Source organism: Amblyomma mixtum, chromosome 8 (assembly GCF_055824585.1).
Source record: "Amblyomma mixtum isolate Tamu chromosome 8, ASM5582458v1, whole genome shotgun sequence".
Lineage (NCBI taxonomy): Eukaryota > Metazoa > Arthropoda > Arachnida > Ixodida > Ixodidae > Amblyomma > Amblyomma mixtum.
The window spans coordinates 1,089,581-1,107,371 of record NC_143019.1 but is presented as its reverse complement, the minus strand read 5'-3'; the positions used below and the strand labels follow the sequence as shown (position 1 = coordinate 1,107,371).

Here is a 17,791-nt window from a genome sequence, read left to right as displayed (position 1 = left end):
GCACTGACATCGCACAGTACACGGGCCTCTAGAATTTCTCCTCCAAAGAAATTCAACCACCGCGGCCGGGATCGAACCCGCGTTTTTCGGGTCAGCAGCCGAGCACCATAACCACTGAGCCACCGCGGCGGCAATTCCTAAATGAGAAACTCTTTCTCTGTGTGGTTTCATGCTTTACGGTGGAAAGGTGCCCGGTCCATTTGCCATTTTCCGAATTGCATGAACTGCGGTGAAGGAAAATCTCGTTCTGCATCTTGCCCTAGGCTTAAAAGTTACAACCGTATGCAGCAGCTATCAGCTGACCGCAAATAGAGAGTTTAATTAAAATTTTTTGGGCTAGTTCGTGCATATTTATTTGTGTGGGTGTGCAGTTGCCCTGTGGCTGCCTATGTTCGCGGTATAACCTTCCACTAAATAACACATAGTTGTTTGGACATGTACAGTCTTAACAGGAGATACAGGCACTCCATGCCGTCATAAGGCACAACCAGGAGTCTCACGGACCACTCAAAGCATCAGCAGTTATTCAACTTAAACCGCATTTTTCTAAGCTTATGTTGACCAGAATAATACGCTTGGAGCTTGCAAGGTTGTCCAATTTCCACTTCAAATCCAGCAAGTATGCAGAGAAGAATGTCGTGAGCAGAAAGCGTTGTTTTTGTTATTTTTTCTTCATTGTTTTTACTACGGACGACTCAATTCACGCACAATTTTTTGGGGGATTAAAGTGCTTATATTAGAGGCGCGAGTGTGTACTGTTAAATCACTAATTTTAGAATCCCCCACCTCTCTACATTTGAAAGGGGGGTTGAGGTTTTGGGCACATAAAACTTTTGTCATGACCTCACGAAGAAGGGCAATAAGAAGTATTAAGACTGAGCAAAGGCGGGGCTATTACGAGTCTTCGTCCCATATAACTGACACGTATAGACACCGGACTCCAAGCGTGGTGTATTTGTTCTGAGGGGCACTGAACCCCCGAATGAGCGAGACGCAAACTCTCTGCTAGAATCCCAGCGTGAGGCCATCATGCGCCCCGCCACAGCCGGCTGCTGCTGCAGCTGTTTTTCGGCCGCGGCTGCCGCTTCGCTGGCTTCTTTACGCGTCACGCTGCGGAAGATCTCCGCCAGGGAGGTGTCCGCGATGAAGAACTCCTTGAGCTTGAACAGCCGCTTGATGCGCGCCATGCGGGCGAACATCTGGCTCCACGGCATTCGCACCCGAGACATGCGGAACTCCAGCACGCCCTGCGAAGACAGTACAAGGCGGCGCTCGGAGCGGGCAGGCGTCCAAAAAAGTAAACATTTAAGCGAATCATTGAAATCAAGGTTATCCATATTTGCAAATCACCTCGATAAAAACTATTTTTTCTTCCCAAACAGCATGGTTTCAGGGCAGGCTTCTCATGTGAAACACAACTTTTCGAATTCACAACTGATCTTCATCTAAGTCTAGATTATTTCAAACAGACGCCATTTACCTAGATTTCTCTAAAGCATTTGATTGCGTTCCTCACCAACGTCTCATCTGTAAACTTGCATGCCTGTCACTCGACCCTTTAGACTTTTCCTGGATTCGCTGCTTCTTGACCAATCGCTCGCAGTTCACCGTCATCGCTAATCACGCATTCGGCAAACTACGTAGTTATCTCCGGTGTACCCCAGGGTTCCGTCCTTGCTCCGCTGCTCTTCCTAATCTTCATCAACGACCTGCCATCTGGAATCTCGTCATCTGTCCGTCTTTTTGCGGATGATTGCGTCATTTATCGCCGCATATCTGATAACACTGACCAGAAATTATTACAGGGACGACCTAAAAAAAATACAGAAATGGTGCTCCGACTGGCTCATGCAGCTTAATATTTCGAAATGTTAATGCATGCACATATCACGCAAACGTTCCATTACTAATTTCCAGTACTCCCTGAACTCTGTGGCGCTGTCAGTAACGAATTCATACAGGTACCTTGGCGTCGAAATACGAACAAATTAACATGGTCAGACCGCATTATCAAACTTTGCGCAAGCACTTCCAGAGCACTTGGCTTTATCCGAAGATCACTACTAATGTCCCCTCCATCAATCAGACAACAAGCATACGAAACATTCATTCGCGCTAAAATGGAATATGCCTCAGCAATATGGAACCCTCACCAGGCTTACTTAATACTGCTCGAAGCTATCCAGAATCGGGCAGCGCGCTTCATAACGTCGCAATATTCGTCTCGACACAGCGTTACCAACCTAAAATCGTCGCTCGGCCTTGAACCATTAGCACTCCGCAGAAAAGTATCAATTCTTTGTCTTTTACACAAACTATACTTTAACTTCCCTGCACTACGCCTAACTTTGTTATCTGCTCCCTTACGCTCATCTGACCGATTATTCAACTCCCTCAGCATTCAGCGGTTGCACGGTTCATCCAACGCTTTCAACAAATCTTTCCTTCCCATCGCCATAGAAGAATGGAACAATCTTCCTGAAACCGTTGTCATCGAAACTAATCCCGCCAGATTTAGGCAGCTAATAACAGACCACTTGAACCAACTATAGCTACTTCCCTCGCGATGCTCTGCCTGCAATTTGAACTGCTTGTTCCATTGCGACCCCCCCCCCCCCCCTCCATCCCACAAGTGTTTTCCCACTTATTTAATTTCCGTACATTTTAATGTTTAATTTTATATACAACTGCTTTGCCTTATATATTCTGTACTATTTGAATTACCTGACGCTAATTGCACGTCAAACTTGTTATTCTTGTTATTTTTTGTTATGGTTTTTTTATGTTTACATGCCTTTGTATGACCGTTTCACACCACTGTCTTTCCCCCCCTTATGTAATGTCCCAGACGGGATCTTTAAGGGTTCAATAAATGATGATGATGATGATCACTAAATTCGAAATAAGACAGAAGGGTGTATGGGCTTGTTGGTTCATATTTGAAAGGTAAAAACGTAGCGCAAAGAAACAAGGACACAGAAAGACAGACAACACAAGGCCTAGTGTCTGTGGCGGAAGGTGTTTTGGAGAAAGTCTGCAATAAAAAAGGCCAGGATAACCAAGAAGCCATGAGTAAGAAAGGAAAAGTTGCCGTCATTCCTTATTTTCATAAGCTTTCTCATAATCTAAAAAAATATAGCGCAATGTTCGGGAGCCAGAGTGGTTTTTTCGGCGCCTAAGAAGTAGAGTCATCTGTGTACGAAACATTTCAAAAAATCTAAAAAGAGTGTTGGTTGTACGAAAAAACATAGGAAAAAGTTTGTAAATTGTATTGAAAATGTGATTTATCAGATTCCTCTTTCATGTGGCAAGCAGTATGTAGGGCAAACCGGCAGATGCCTGAATGATAGGCTTCGAGAGCATGGGCGTGACGTAGATAATATGCGTGGAAAAGGGTTGTCAGCCCACTGCCGTGGGTTTCACTGCATACCGCTTCTTGAACAATGCATGGTTTTAAAATTAAAAATGCACAATAACCGGTTGACACGAGAAATCATAGAAGCAGAATGGATATCACTTTTGAAAGATGATTGTGTTAGTACCCCCTCTGTTTCATTGCTGGCAAAAGAGCTCGCCTATCTGGCTGATATGCTTTGCTAGCGCATGGTTTGTCGGCGTGACGGTCTTGATGTCGATATAAAACCACCTTTCCTTTCTGAAATAAACCATTGTTGGAAGTTAGCGCCGTGTGTTGTCTGTCTTTCTGTGTCCTTGTTTCTTTGCGCTACGTTTTTACCTTTCGAAATAAGAACTAAAATCAGTATCTACAGTGAGCTGCCAAATGTGCCGATATATTTCCGTGTTTTAACGACGAAGAAAACGCTTTCACTGTAAAACCAAGCATTTATGAGCTAGAAAATTTTAACGAAATGCCCGCATTAACGCCACCGGCCCTCTAGTAGCCAAGTCGCGGTGACATCAAACGAGACAGGCGGATGCTTGAGACTATGGGATGCATTCACTTTCAGCCAGCGGTCCCGGATTCCTGATCTCTGTTGACGTCACGACTTGCCGTCGAGTAGAGGGAGAAACAATGTTTCACTTTTACGTCCAATTTTCTCAACATCACATTTCTCTCTGGCTTCCGAACAAACAATAACCTATCTTGAAAGGGTAACACAAATAATTTTTACTCATCGCCTGGAACTAAATAAAGTACTTTTTTTTTTTTACTGAGAAAGTAGTGTGACGGTATCTCCCTCCACGTGAATGTGATATCTGTTGAAGTGAAGGCTCCAGCCAGAAGAAGGAGTCTCCACCCTGCACCGCTATCTTCAGGAAGCAGCACACAGCAACCACCTCCCCAAATCACCCCATACCCCCTAATGACCGAGGGTAAATCAAACTGCTTTCCTACAATTGCCGCATCACTGGTCCGATCGTAGCGTAATTTTGTCTTTTTTATCCGTCTTGTTGTCCATCGAGTTAACGCATAGCTCAACCGGAGGAAATATCCTTGCAAGCACCTGTTGCCACTCAGAAGAGTTCGACAAACACACACAGCACACATCTCAGAAGCGAACAGGAGGCTCTAGTTTCTGTGCCCCCCAAAATTCGCAATTTATCTCTATTAGAAACTTATCAAATAGCCAGCAATTAGATAAGCTGCGAAATGTATAATCTTTATGCTTTACCACCCCATTAAAATATCCTAAGTGTTCAAAGTGAACAGGAGGCATAAATTCTTCTCAGGGCATCGGAGGGATGTAACTTGCAATAGCAAATAAATTAACAGTTGACGGTCTAATCTATGAGTCAGGAACGTAGAGGCTAACGAAGAACTTAAGGACAACGCAGCGAGCTATGGAAAGAGTAATGATAACTGCCACGTTAAGAGATCGGAAGCGGGCGGAGGGGGGGGGGGGGGGGGGACACAGGCGGCCTAATAACATCCTAGTCGAGATTAAGAGCAAGAAGTGGGCTTGGGCAGGGCATGTAATGCGAAGGCAAGATGACCGCTTATCCTTAAGGGTAACAGAATGGATTCCAAGAGAAGGCAAGCGTAGCAGGGGGCGGCAGAAAGTTAGGTGGGCGGATGAGATTAAAAAATTTGCGGGAATACGGTGGCCACAACTGACAAAGGACAGGGTTAATTGGAGAGACATGGGAGAGGCCTTTGCCCCGCAGTGGGCGTAGTCAGGTTGATGATGATGATAATGTTCTCTTTCTTTTCTCTAGCTCTCCATCCACCGACCTACAAATATTTGAGAACAAACTGCTACTCGAGCGGCCTGTGTTTCATCGACGGAGAGGAGGCGACGCACCTCGTAGGTGTGCACCAGCTCGGCGAGCGGGAAGTTCGAGCAGACGGCCGCGGACAGCTGGCGCTGGTAGTGCTTGTCATCCTTTCGGTCCGGGTAGGTCTTCAGCGTGATGGTGTATCCCTTGCCGAACTTCTCCTTCAGTTGCGCCATGGAGCCCAAGCACTGGAGAGAGCCGTCCCCCAGGATGGCGATTCGGTTGCACAGGAACTCCACGTCCGACAGGCTGCGAGCGATGCGTCGCGGTTAAAGGCACACTGCGGACAGGTTGACTCTCCCAAGTTTGCCTGTATCGATAGATTACCACTTACTATTTACGAAGAAACTACTTGCACTAAGAATGAAGGTATTACAAGCTTGAAAATGTTGAAAAAATAAAATCAGGGCCAGTACGCCTTCCCAAATTTGCCTCTTCGATTGGTTACCGCGTTCGAACGACGAATCTCCAGTAATATCCACTGGGAACGGAATTGTGACAAGCTATAAGCGCCACAAAATGAATTGAAGAGTTGGTTTTTTGCCTGTATCTATAGATTACCACATAACAAGGACAAAGACACTTCTTTCACTAGGAATAGATGTGTTACAAAGTATTAAACGCCAAAACATGAAATACAGGTAGCACAGTTAAGACTATTTTTTATTCGCACGAATCTCAGAGGCTAAGTTACACAGCCATTCGATTCGAAACGGCAATCACGGAGTCATTTCCTGTCTTGACGTCAACAGTTTGAATCAAATGGCGGGAAGAATTTTAAAATAAGTTTTCTCGCCAGAAAATGGGTCTTCTGCTGTGGGAACAAATCGACATAGCCAAGAAATTCCACAGAATCTATTTGTACAAAGAGAAAAACTGGATGGAGTTCGTTTTCCCAGTCCCCTAAAGCATGCACTGAAACAAAAAGAGGGCTAAGTTCATTACACTCTCCTCGCGACGAACGGTTTATCGGGGTGAAGGGCAGCCTAGATGCGACTGGCTGTGCGCCGGTGGTTTGCCCCTTTTACCGAATTTACGGCCTTTAACAGACTTACAGAGTAACGGTTGAACACTCGGTGCTTTGCTATGGTTAACGAAATTATACTTTTCAGGATATATTGTCAGAATCGAATGAAACACGAACAAGACAACTATAGCGGGAACAGCAGCATGACATCGATGCCATAAAGACCGCTGCTTGGAAGTGCTAACAGACACCACGCCTCTTTTTCAGGAGCTGTTTTTATAGACGTATGCTCCCGTTGCAGTTGCCCTGTTCGCGTTTAATTTGATGTTTTCATCTGACGCATACCGACTGTGCGTTGTATGTGGATATGTGCCAGAATCGAAAATTGAGAGGCAGCTATATTTTTGCTCCCAGTCCCGTGACACTAGGGTCATTGGGTGCAGCTGCTGTGAACAAGATCTTGGGTTACAATCTGTGGTGTGGCGGCCGCGTTTTAATGGAGGCTAACGCTAAATACCCCCGTGTGTTGTGCAATGGATGTGAACGTTAAAGCACCACCACCATGATCGAAATTATTCCGAGGCCCGCACCTACAGCACCTATTTTTTTGTGAACCTCTTTGAGCAGGTGCGCATAAGTGACGTAACCGCGCGGTAACGTTGCTTATGTGTAACTGCTCAGAAAGGCTCATAAATAAAGCAAAAGGCCGTTTCATACCATCGCTTTACAACGTGGCAAGTTAACCCTTGTTGCGTTTGCAGCGAAGGCTGTCTAGCCATACAGCGCTGCGTTATACCGTGAAGTTTGCAGCGTCAGCCATACGACCTCAGTTACTTAGTTACTAAGACCTTAGTTACTAATTTTTAACTAATTAAATTCAACTGAATTTGAAGCATATATTTTGCTGCAATTATATATAATTGAATTACTTTCTGCTTGGCACCTTCCACAGTTGGCAGTTGGCGAAGTGGAAAGAGCATGGAGAGGGAAGAAGGTGAGTGGGTGAAAGGCCACGTGAGGCTCAGTGTATTCAGAGGTTATGGCGAGAGCGGAGGAACACACAAGCGAAAGATGGCTGCCACGGGATGAACCCAGAGGGTGGCTGCAGTGGAAGGAGGAGGTTGTTACGAATACGGAGGAATGCGCAACCCGCTGGATGTTTCACGGAAGAATGCAGGGTCGTATTGCCTAAACAAAAGCTGCAACAGCTTTCGCTGGTTGATGCGCCGAGCCGGCAAGCCTGGCTCTACGAAAGTTTCTTCACAAGGGTAGAAACTTGAGCGAGTCGGTAACTGTCATTCATGGTATGTCGGGTGGCGCAAAATGGGACAAGGGACAGAGAAAGCCGCACACAACACAGGCTCTAACTTCCGACTGACAGAACCTAGGTGACCAAGACGAACGTGAACCGTGAGGCAAACAGGCGCATGCACCCGGAAAAAATAATGAAAATCAGGTGAACGAGGAACAACGGACAAACAACTCAGCGATTATTAAAAAAGGCCAGCTCTCCTTTGGACTTGGAGATAGACGGCTTGCTGACACATTTATCATCCAAGGCAGCGATTGCCTGGGTTCTGTCAGTCGGAAGTTAGCGCCTGTGTTGTGTACGTCTTTCTCTGTCCCTTGTCCCATTTCGCGTTACCTCACATACTATGAAAGTTTCTTCATGAATTGTCAGAATATATGGCACAAGAGCTGCTCAATACCAGCAAACCTGAGCATGTGTTACACAATAGCATACGACAAACACGAAAATGAAAATTCATTTTTGGAACTAGTATTTCGTTTGCAACGTCTGAGTTTTTTTTTTCGGCTCGCCACGATTGCTTAGTGCCTGTACCGGGCCGCTGTTGTGCCTTCGGGCGCGGGACCGAATTTTGGCTGTGGCGGCCGCGTTTCAATGGAGTCGAAATGCGCAGACGTACGTGTGCTGTGCGATTTCGGCGCACTTTAAAGAATTTCAGGCGTTTCAAATCGATCGTAACCCTTGGTGAGATTTGTAGAAGATGCGTGCCATCGTTCTTTCAAGGCGTGATCCTGGTGGAGTTTGCAACGCAAAAAAGCCAGCCAGCGACTGGCAGCGGCTGATCTGTCAAACCTCCATGACGTACCTGTGCGACGTAAGTACGATGGACATCTGGGCCATGCTTTGGAGGGCGCTGATGTACTTGACGACGCGCCTACGTCCAGCCGCGCCCACGCCTACGTAAGGCTCGTCCAGCAGCAGCACCCGCGGCATCCCGAGGACGGACACGCACAGTGATAACTTGCGGCGGTTGCCCGCACTGCGCACCGCAGATGTAGTTCATACAAAAAACTGGAAGTTGCTTAATGAAATAAAACAGCGCAAGGAACGGGACGAAACACGAAGGAGCAAAACACAGACACGTAACTAGCCCGGCATCTTGCGCTTCTGGAAGTTGCTGCCGGCGGCAGAACCCTATCGTGACCCGCTACTACGACTCAGTGGCTGCGAGACAAAGAGAAAAGTAGAACTGCGCACGTAAGAAGGCGTCAAAGAATAGAGATGCGCGGAAAAACATCATAGGCGGAGACATTGAACTTTTGGCAACGCCGACATACAACCAATGATGTCATTTCTCAACTGTTTTCATAATCATTTGTCTCCATCTTATAGGCGTGGCTTTACACTCCGAACACCCAGTCCCCGTATTACACTCTTACAACCGAGTGACCACGAGTTCTTCCTCACCTGTACGTGCTTACGAGCTGGTCGGCTATGTCCTCGAGTCGGAAGATGTCGAGCAGCGCGTCCAGATATTGTTGAGTCATCGCGATGCTCCTGAGGCGCATGAAGAACAGTAGCGTCTCCACGCCCGTCAGCATGTCCAGGAGGCCGTCCTTCTGGGGACAGTAGCCCAGGTACCGTTGGAACTGTTGTGGACGGGCAGCGCAGAGATATTACAGAAAGGTACGCTGCTGGGCAGTTGGTGCAGTTTAATTTGAATGAGAAGGCGCCATACCGTTGGTGTCGGCTTGCCTTGTGACTGAGAAATTTGTGCAAACCTTCTTGTTCTAGTGAACGTCTAATGATGCCATCGAGAGTATATGGCAAAGGTTCGGTTCCTGCGCCTGCTACTTAGGCGGTGGCTTACGGTTGGTAACATCCTTAAGTTTTGCCATAACAGTCTTAATCGGTATTGTGGATCTTGTAACAATTGATCATCGGGAATGTAAATGTCGCCTTTAATGGGGGAATGACGCAGCTCTGGTTCCATGTACACTTACCACCGTTGTACGGAAGAGTTGGCAGTCAACGCGCCGCCAATCTATTACCTTATGATAAAGTGGTTAGCTCGTTTTTCGCCAGTTTTTCCTGCGACTCACTGTCGTCATTGCACTCTCGCTGTCATCGTTGCGCCGGCGTTCATATGCGCCTGTGCATGCGCGAGTTCAGCTTTTGTCTTTTATGTTTATTAAGTTTCAGATCAATTGAGTTCATTTTAATTAAAGACCCCTATTCAAGGATATTAGTTAAGGGGTAGGGATACGGATAACACGAGGCTCAGTCTAACATCAGCTGCGTTATCTCTTGGTAGAATCTTGGTGGACAGGTGATGGCTGCGACTTGGTAGGGAAAGCCGTTCCAGACAGATGGTACGGTGCCTTCTCGCTTTTCAGAAATAAGTAGCGTGCGACAAAAGTCATTTCTCATGCTTATGACACCGGCCGGCAGAAAGATTCACAGCGAGCTTCTGCAGGACCATGCTAGCAGTAGGTTTAAGGAGAGTCTCACAGGCCGCGTGTCCCGTACGACCGAGAAGGGCCGAATGTAGGCGTCGCCTGAGTGTGGCAGTATCTCCCCGGTGAGGATCCGAAACGTCGTGGTCTTGCCGACGCCGTTGACGCCCAGCAGCCCGAAGCACTCACCAGTGCGAACCGTGAAGCTAAGGCCCTGCAAAGAAAGCATGTGCCGGAGAAAACGGTGGCGTTCAAGGGCCACTTGGCCTCGAAACGGTTGCGTGAATGCTCCAACAATATCTTTACTGGATAAAGAAGAGAAATTCTTGGACAGGAAGCTGATATATGAGTCGAATTAGGTTGTCGGCCCATGTGGCATGGAATGTTTTATGTTTATCATGCGTCAGTGAGCATCCTAATTGTGAAAGCATATATATTTCTTACTACCACAAAAAGAGGCAGGGGCGGTGGAGTGGAGAGGGGTAACGGCGTGTCACACATTGATTGACGGACTGGATCACGCCACCCGCTCCCACGGTCTCAACTCGTGATTGGCAGCGGCTGTTCTGTCCGAACGGAACACTATAGATAACGTACACTCTAGCGCATTATTCGCATTGTTCATCTATAACTGTTTCAAGGACAGACAGGGTTGATTCAGGTTGTCATCCATAGAGATATTTAAACGACCCTGTTGTAATCGCAGAGTGGCTAATTCATACCCAGAACTTCTGCCCCAGCGCGTTGCTGAAGGAGAAGCTATTCGCGAAAGCAAATTTTTTCACATCGTAATCCTGACCCCGTAACTATTAATACATGCGCATATCTCTCCTTGAGGTCCTTGTACTTTTCTGCTATTTATTATCAAAAGAGCAACCCATTCATTTGATATGATAGTCTTAACTACTCATTGAGGGCGCTGCGCAAACTTTAAGCGGGAGATTTTGCTACACATTGGAAGATTAGACCATTTCCATCAATTTGTTGATAATAGCGCATTACAATATTCATGATTTTGTTCACAGCGCAACAAGAACGGGAAAAACGAAAGACGAAAGAGTAACACGAACAAGCGCTGACTATCAACTAGTTTTTATTGAAGAACAGAAGGGGTATATATAGAAACACTTATCAAGCACACAGACGTTTTCTGGAAGGCACGTGGGAGTTCAGATACCTCAATTCCCTCTCGGATAAGGCAATGGAAGGGCTGCTGATACATAAACTGCCTTTCTGGTGAATATAAGCGTACCCGATTATAAGAACACGCGCATCCTGTTCCGACACGGCGATAAGGTCACACGCGAGATAATGGAGGCCTTTTATATTCACCGGAAAGGCAGTTTATGTATCAGCAGCCCTTCCATTGCCTTATCCGAGAGGGAATTGAGGTATCTGAACTCCCACGTGCCTTCCAGAAAACGTCTGTGTGCTTGATAAGTGTTTCTATATATACCCCTTCTGTTCTTCAATAAAAACTAGTTGATAGTCAGCGCTTGTTTGTGTTACTCTTTCGTCTTTCCCGTTCTTGTTGCGCTGTGAACAAAATAATGAATACTTACCAACTCGCCCAAATTTCTGCCTTGCTTACAATATTCCACAGCTGCCTTGCAATCACAACTGACGTAAAAGAATGTTGCACTTGGCCGGAAACAGAGCCACCATTAAAAAGAAAATATTACTGAATAAAAAAGTTACCTCACCGCCGGTTGTTTTCACAAGTAAACTGAGTTGACGTCGAGACAGGCTTTCGGGCGCAGATTCCTGAGGCTAGGCTACACCACAGTACATGTAGAAACTGATCACGGAGTCTTCCTGGTAATGGTTTCGTGTAATTTTTTCAGCGATAAACCATTTTTTGCCACCTAACAAACATCACCGTAGTGAGAAAGAGCTCTAATTATCAACAAAAAAATCTATGAAGTTGACATCAGTGTCCCTTTAAGGCATATCTTTTTCAAGATAATCGAGTTCTGGCCCTCCCGCTCGACCACGGCGCATTTCTGGTGTGTTTTCTTTTCTACGGGAAAAAGGTAGGCTGTGCATCGTAAAAGTCTTGAGACGATTTATTCTGCCCTTGGCTGAAGAAATGACAGATTACAGCACCGACGCATCGCCCCCTCTTCTCCTCTCCTCCCCTCCCATTCCGAGAAAGGTACCCGATCAAGTCCACATAATCTGCGCGTTCACAAGAGCAATCATTTTGCGGTCTCCTTGCCCTACTGAAACGTTCCTTATGAGTGTCTCATGGAATTATCGGAATAAGATGCCCGCATGGCGTGGAAAAATATTTGGAAATTCATACACTTCCCATACCTTTTACGTATGGTTTCCACATAATTGCACACAACATGCAAGACATCCCGCTGAGACCATGAATTTCCAATTTCCCGTATGCGTTGCCCGTACGGTAGCCCGTATTGACTCCTCAAGCTCCAAAGGCCTTCCATAGTGTTCCATGCGGGATACATAGAATTACAGAAATCACCTAAGGATCCATTCACTGAAGTGAATATTGTTGTCATCGAAGGGAATCCGCACGTTTCTTATGGCCGCTTACTGCACAGACAGCGAAGTTGTCACAATCTACTCCGGTCGAATTCTGATATGCACTTCGGCAGATGTACTTGCCTTGAGAACGACGTTGGTCTCCAAGTAGCCGTACGCCTTGCGCAGGCTGTGCACGATCATAGCTGGCTTCGACTTGTCCTCACTAGCGCACAGAACTCCGGACACCAGGCCAGCCACGAGCTCAGCCTCCGCTACGACGTCGGTGTCCTCCCATGTGTTCAGCTGCACAATGCATCGGCGGGAATTACTATGGGGTGCCTGACCAGAACCTTGGCGGTGCAGTGTATTGCTCTCCGGACAACGTGGGTAATCAGTGTGCTAATGTAATCGCGGTGAGACCCAGGTTGATTCTTATCTCTCATAGTACTGGACCTTGTAGTGGCTCAAAGGAGTATTGAAATGGCGTCATTGGCTTATAGCGTGAACGCAGTATAGGGGCGTAGAAGGCTGCCTGACAGGCACAGTTGCCGCGGGAACTGCCTGACGATTTTTTTTTTCAATATGCCCGCTCTTTAAAGCCCACTTTTGGGAGACCTTCAAGAAGACAGTTGATTTTATACTCTAAGTCTGTGCACTGCTCACGTGGCACAAGATCGTGTACACTCTTAAAAAAAGTGAGGTAGTACAATGGTAGTGTAAGAGCAGCTGTTACTGTTACTGCACTTTACTACTTTTTTTACTTAATATTTGCTACCCCCTTCGAGGTAATTAGCAAAAGTCGGCCCTTCCTGCGTTTTTACTAGCCATGGTCGTTTGTTAGTATCTGGCTACCGTTCTTTTAGCCCTAAAATAAAGTCTTAGAAGATAATTGATTATAAGATAATTGACTGCTGTGTGAATAAAATGGTTTCATAATTAAACATTTCTGGTGCGTTAGGCGGCTAAGTAGAAAAACCTGTTCCTGCAGTCGGAACTTCATAATTAAGGCTGGTATCTTAACTCAACGGGTAAGGGCCACTAACCCGCAGCTGAGAGGATGACTGACGGAGTGTATAAGACAAAGAAATATTTCCCAGTCTACGAGCAGTGCGCCTGTCGTGCTTGTGTGACTCTCTGATATGTGCTTTTGCTGCATCCTGAACCAGTTTTGGTGTCCGGTAGGATTTTTTCATGCTGTTGTCTCGCATTATTTCTACATGCAATCTGCAATATGTCTAAGCTTAAGAGTGTGATTTATGGCAGCACACCCTAGCAGACCTCACTGGCCTGGTGTCGGGCACTGGTCGCATTGAACATATAGATTTTTTTTTATTTTTCAAGTGCACACACAAATTTAATAATCCAAGCCAACACACTGTACAAAAATCTAGCAACATATGCGAAAACAGTTTGTGTCCATATTCTTTGCAAATACTACTACTTCTTTGTTTGTGACTGCAGTGCTCTTCCCCACCTTTTCAAGGTAGTAGCTTTGGCTAGTTTTACTTTTACCACCACGAATTACGAAGAAGGTAGTAGTTTTTAGGAAAAGTGTCCGCACCATGGCAGCTAGTACTGTAAGATCAGACAGTGGAAGTAAAAAAACCCTGGAAGGAATGCTAAGTCATAAAGGCTGCATGCGCAAGCCAAGTGCTCCTCAATACACTTAGGGCCCCACTTACCGAGTGTAGGCTTAAGTGTTGCTGCCGAAGCCTGCGGCCTAACGGTATGGCGTAATGGAGCACTCAAGGAGCAGTACGAGACGATACCCTCCACCTCAACCTAAGCTTTAGATATGCACATTTCTGTGTGCTTGTATGAAACCCTCGAGGTAGCCAAAATTTACTGGGCCACAGCGCTGAGCTAAACTGCGCTTTCGAAGTTCTCAATGCTGATATGGATAATATTACGATGGGCAACACGCCTCCGAATAAATAAGGAGACTAACAGTAATAGCTAAGAAGGGAAGTATTCAGTGCCAGTTAGCGTATCTACTAGTTCACACATATTAGCTGTATTCAGATGCGGTACATCGCTCAAAATTTTATGCCGAAAAAATGGATATTCTAACTCAGAAAGCTATCTTTAAAAATTCTAGACAATCTCAGGTGAAACACCTGGTATAGCCTCAATATGATTGCTGAATTTAATGGGGCCGCGTGTCGAAAACTTCGATCCCAAAACCCTGTTCACTTTGTACTTAATGAAACCGGCATAAGTTAGCCTTGTGAGCACTGTAAATGTCGGTAGTTAAATAACCGCAAAATATATCGCCCCCTATCGTGAAGTAAATCCAATTCCTTTACTAATATTAGAGTTGAAGAGTCCCCACTGGCATCATTACGCAGTCAGTATTACTGAATTATTCATTTATTCCCAGCTCTTCTGCGCATCCAAAAAGGGCCTTCGCGTTAACATCACACTCGCAACACATTGGGATAAATACGATAGTACAATGGCAACCACACGCTGCTAGTGAACCCAAAAATTCCTCTTACTAATCGGTCTTGTTAACAACGAGTTTCGGACACATAAAATAGGAACAGTTCTGCGTTCTTTTACGTCTTCATCGTTTTCCCACGTTCGTCTTTTATATGTGCTCAACTCGTTCTTTGCAATAGCCATGCTCCAACTAGCCCCAGCAAGAAGTTCTTCTAAACTACCTTGTCGATTCAGGTGGACAGCATTATCATCGCCAAGCAAGTGAACGCAGTCGTTCTTTGCCGGCGGCGATTCTGATGCCGTTTAACTTGGTTGCATCCTCTTTACCTACAATGCGAACACAGAAAAAGAATCGCAGTTCTTTGGAGGGTACCTCCAAAGCAGCAACGCAACCTCCGGAGTTACTCTAGACGGGAAACCATTTGCTTTAGAAGAATGACACTTAGCGACTGCTTTTCTTGATTAAGAAGTGAAGTTAGCCCGGTGTATCTCGATCCAGCGCTCAGGATGAAAGCAGGTTTCTGGTCTGAACAAACGCTACCTTCTTCCTCTCGATGCCTCTCTGCGGTGTTAACGCTTGCTTCTTGCTGTATGCCATAGCCGTGTCCTCGTCGTAGGCGACCGCTTCAGTCGAGCTGAGTGTCTGGTCGGCCTTCCGCAGGTACCGCTCGAGGATCAGGAGTAGCAGGAACACCGCGGCGCCCTCAACGGTCAGGGTGGCGACCTCGTAGAACGCCGAGTACGGGTGCACGTCGAACGGGTGGATGAGGTAACGCGTCGGGTCCTCACTGTTTATGTCTGCGATGCCAGAATAGGCTCTTGAGTCCCGGGTCAGCATGTGTGATTAGAACATTGTTCCGCATGACTAGAAAACTGGAAGAAATCAGGCCGTTTCGCAACGTCAAACACGCGCTCTTTTAAAAGTTAGTGACAGCACACATTACCATAGGACGGCGCGTGGACACTCAAGAACCAACTAGAAAACTGATAATAGAGTCAACTTCATGGTGGCCTTTGGGTACGTGCGATGTCCAATATTCTCGGGTAAAAAAGTTGAAAATTGAAAAATTGCGAGGTACTGTTATGAAAATATTTAAGGTAATGTGGTCCAGTGTTCTAATATGTAGCAAAATCGTTCTTTTAAAGTGTTTCGGTTTGGTTTATTAGGGTTTAACGTCCCAAAGCGACTCAGGCTATGAGGGACGCCGTAGTGGAGGGATCCATCGACCACATCGAGCAGTCAAGACTGCCATAGAAAACCAGTGGGGAACCCTCTTGATGATAGCAAAAACATTAATAGAAAAAAATGCAAGACGGCCGTCGTTTGATGCGCGAATATGTCGGTTTCTGTAGTGAAACAAAAAAATGCGTTCATAAAAGGTTTCCTGCTGAAAATTGGCTTTGTGAAAAATTATTGGGTATGTGAATTTCTGGCTAAGTGGCTTGTCGATCCAGCAGGTCATCCGAAGGTCGCAAGTTCAATCCCGTTTGTGGCGGCCGTATTTTGACTGGGGCGAAATATAAACATGCCGGTGGGCTGAAGGATTTCAGCGCACGTTAAAAAACCAAAAGTGGTCGAAATTAATCCGTAGTCCACAACTACTGCGTAACTCACACCCCATGTGTCGCTTCGAGATGTGAAACCCCCCATGTTACAATTCAGTCTCCGAGAACCAGTGTTCTTTTTTATGGGAGTGCAAGAAAAGGAATGAATTAATTTCACCTTTAAGCGAACACCTTCTTGGCGAAGCGTCTTATGCTTGCAGATCCTAGCACCTATCCCCCCACCTAATTTCTAAAGCAGCGATCAGTGCTGATGTCGTGTACATGTCCAAAGCACGATGCACAATGAGTTAATATGCGAGATCGCAATTCCACCCTCTCCGCTCGGGGAGCAGTGATATACTAAAGTGTGCAGTAGTCATCCAGCCAATAATAGATATGCGAAAACAATGCCTCGTTTCTTAGTGACGGTTCGATATCTAGACACGTCAACAGGCTAAAAGACAGCTCCCATCAGGAGTCACTTGAACAGCGCACAACGGTTTCCAGCCACCTAGGTTCTTAGAGGACCACTTGAACAGCGCACAACGGTTTCTTAGAGGACTACACTGCTTCTATTTATTATTTTCTGACATTGTTGTGAACGCTGTCAAACTTATTTATGTACTGGCGCGATCACAATATTACGGGACGTGGCAAAGCGTGGAAAAACTGCGTTTTGCGTCACTTAACGGCGCGCTCCCGCTCGTTCTTTCTTCGCAGGAATCTGTGCACATTCACTCCTACGTTTCGCTTGGCGAACGTAAATTGGAACCGGCGCCAGATGCCGCATCGATATCCGGCTAGCGTCTGTCTGCCCCAGCCGCTGATGAGGGCGAAACAAATTGTTGCCGCCGTTCGCGAAGCAGCGACTTTGCGTAAAGGGGAAGAGGCCCGCAGTGACGTGTTCTTTGTTTTACTGCGTTAGCACTATGAGCGACACTTCCCCAAAACACCATCTCGGCGTAGATCAGCTACAACCAGTAAGCACCGTCGACGCCTAGTTCACGGGGCATTAGCTTCGCAGAGTGCTGGACACGCAGAAGACACCTGAAGGAATTGTTGCCGAGCATTGCTATACATTTTTTTTCTGTTTCGCGTAACCGCATTTTTCGCGCAGGGTTTAGTTTATCAACGGTCTTCGCGACCATAAGCACTTGGTCATCCCGGCATTCGGATCCCTGTGGCCCGTTCGTTCAGCGCTTGTGCATTGCCATTTGATGGTCATGACTGCGAGGAGCCCGAGAACAAACAGAATACATAATTGCGCGCCCCTTGTCCTTTACCACGAGTCGCTGCGCCGCGAAAGGCGACACGAGGTCTGCTTCACCCATTGGCGGCTTAGGCAGACGCTTGCCAGACATCAATGCGGCACCTGGCGCCAGTTCTTAGCTACGTAAGACGCGC

At 46.4% G+C, this 17,791-nt stretch overlaps 1 protein-coding gene across 1 annotated transcript in view; it reads right to left on the bottom strand.

The window, feature by feature from the left end:
• Positions 1–744: 744 nt before the first annotated feature.
• The window catches only part of LOC149331111 (phospholipid-transporting ATPase ABCA3-like), a 55,383-nt gene continuing 38,336 nt past the window's right edge, over positions 745–17,791 (bottom strand). Inside the window, exons 17-23 of the mRNA XM_089556333.1 lie at positions 15,384–15,640; positions 12,542–12,703; positions 9,966–10,124; positions 8,922–9,103; positions 8,320–8,493; positions 5,265–5,487; positions 745–1,247 (exon numbers count right to left, since the gene is read on the bottom strand). Of these exons, the coding sequence (XP_089412459.1) occupies positions 870–1,247; positions 5,265–5,487; positions 8,320–8,493; positions 8,922–9,103; positions 9,966–10,124; positions 12,542–12,703; positions 15,384–15,640 (1,535 nt within the window). The 3' untranslated portion in view covers positions 745–869. The remainder of the gene's footprint in view (positions 1,248–5,264; positions 5,488–8,319; positions 8,494–8,921; positions 9,104–9,965; positions 10,125–12,541; positions 12,704–15,383; positions 15,641–17,791) is intronic.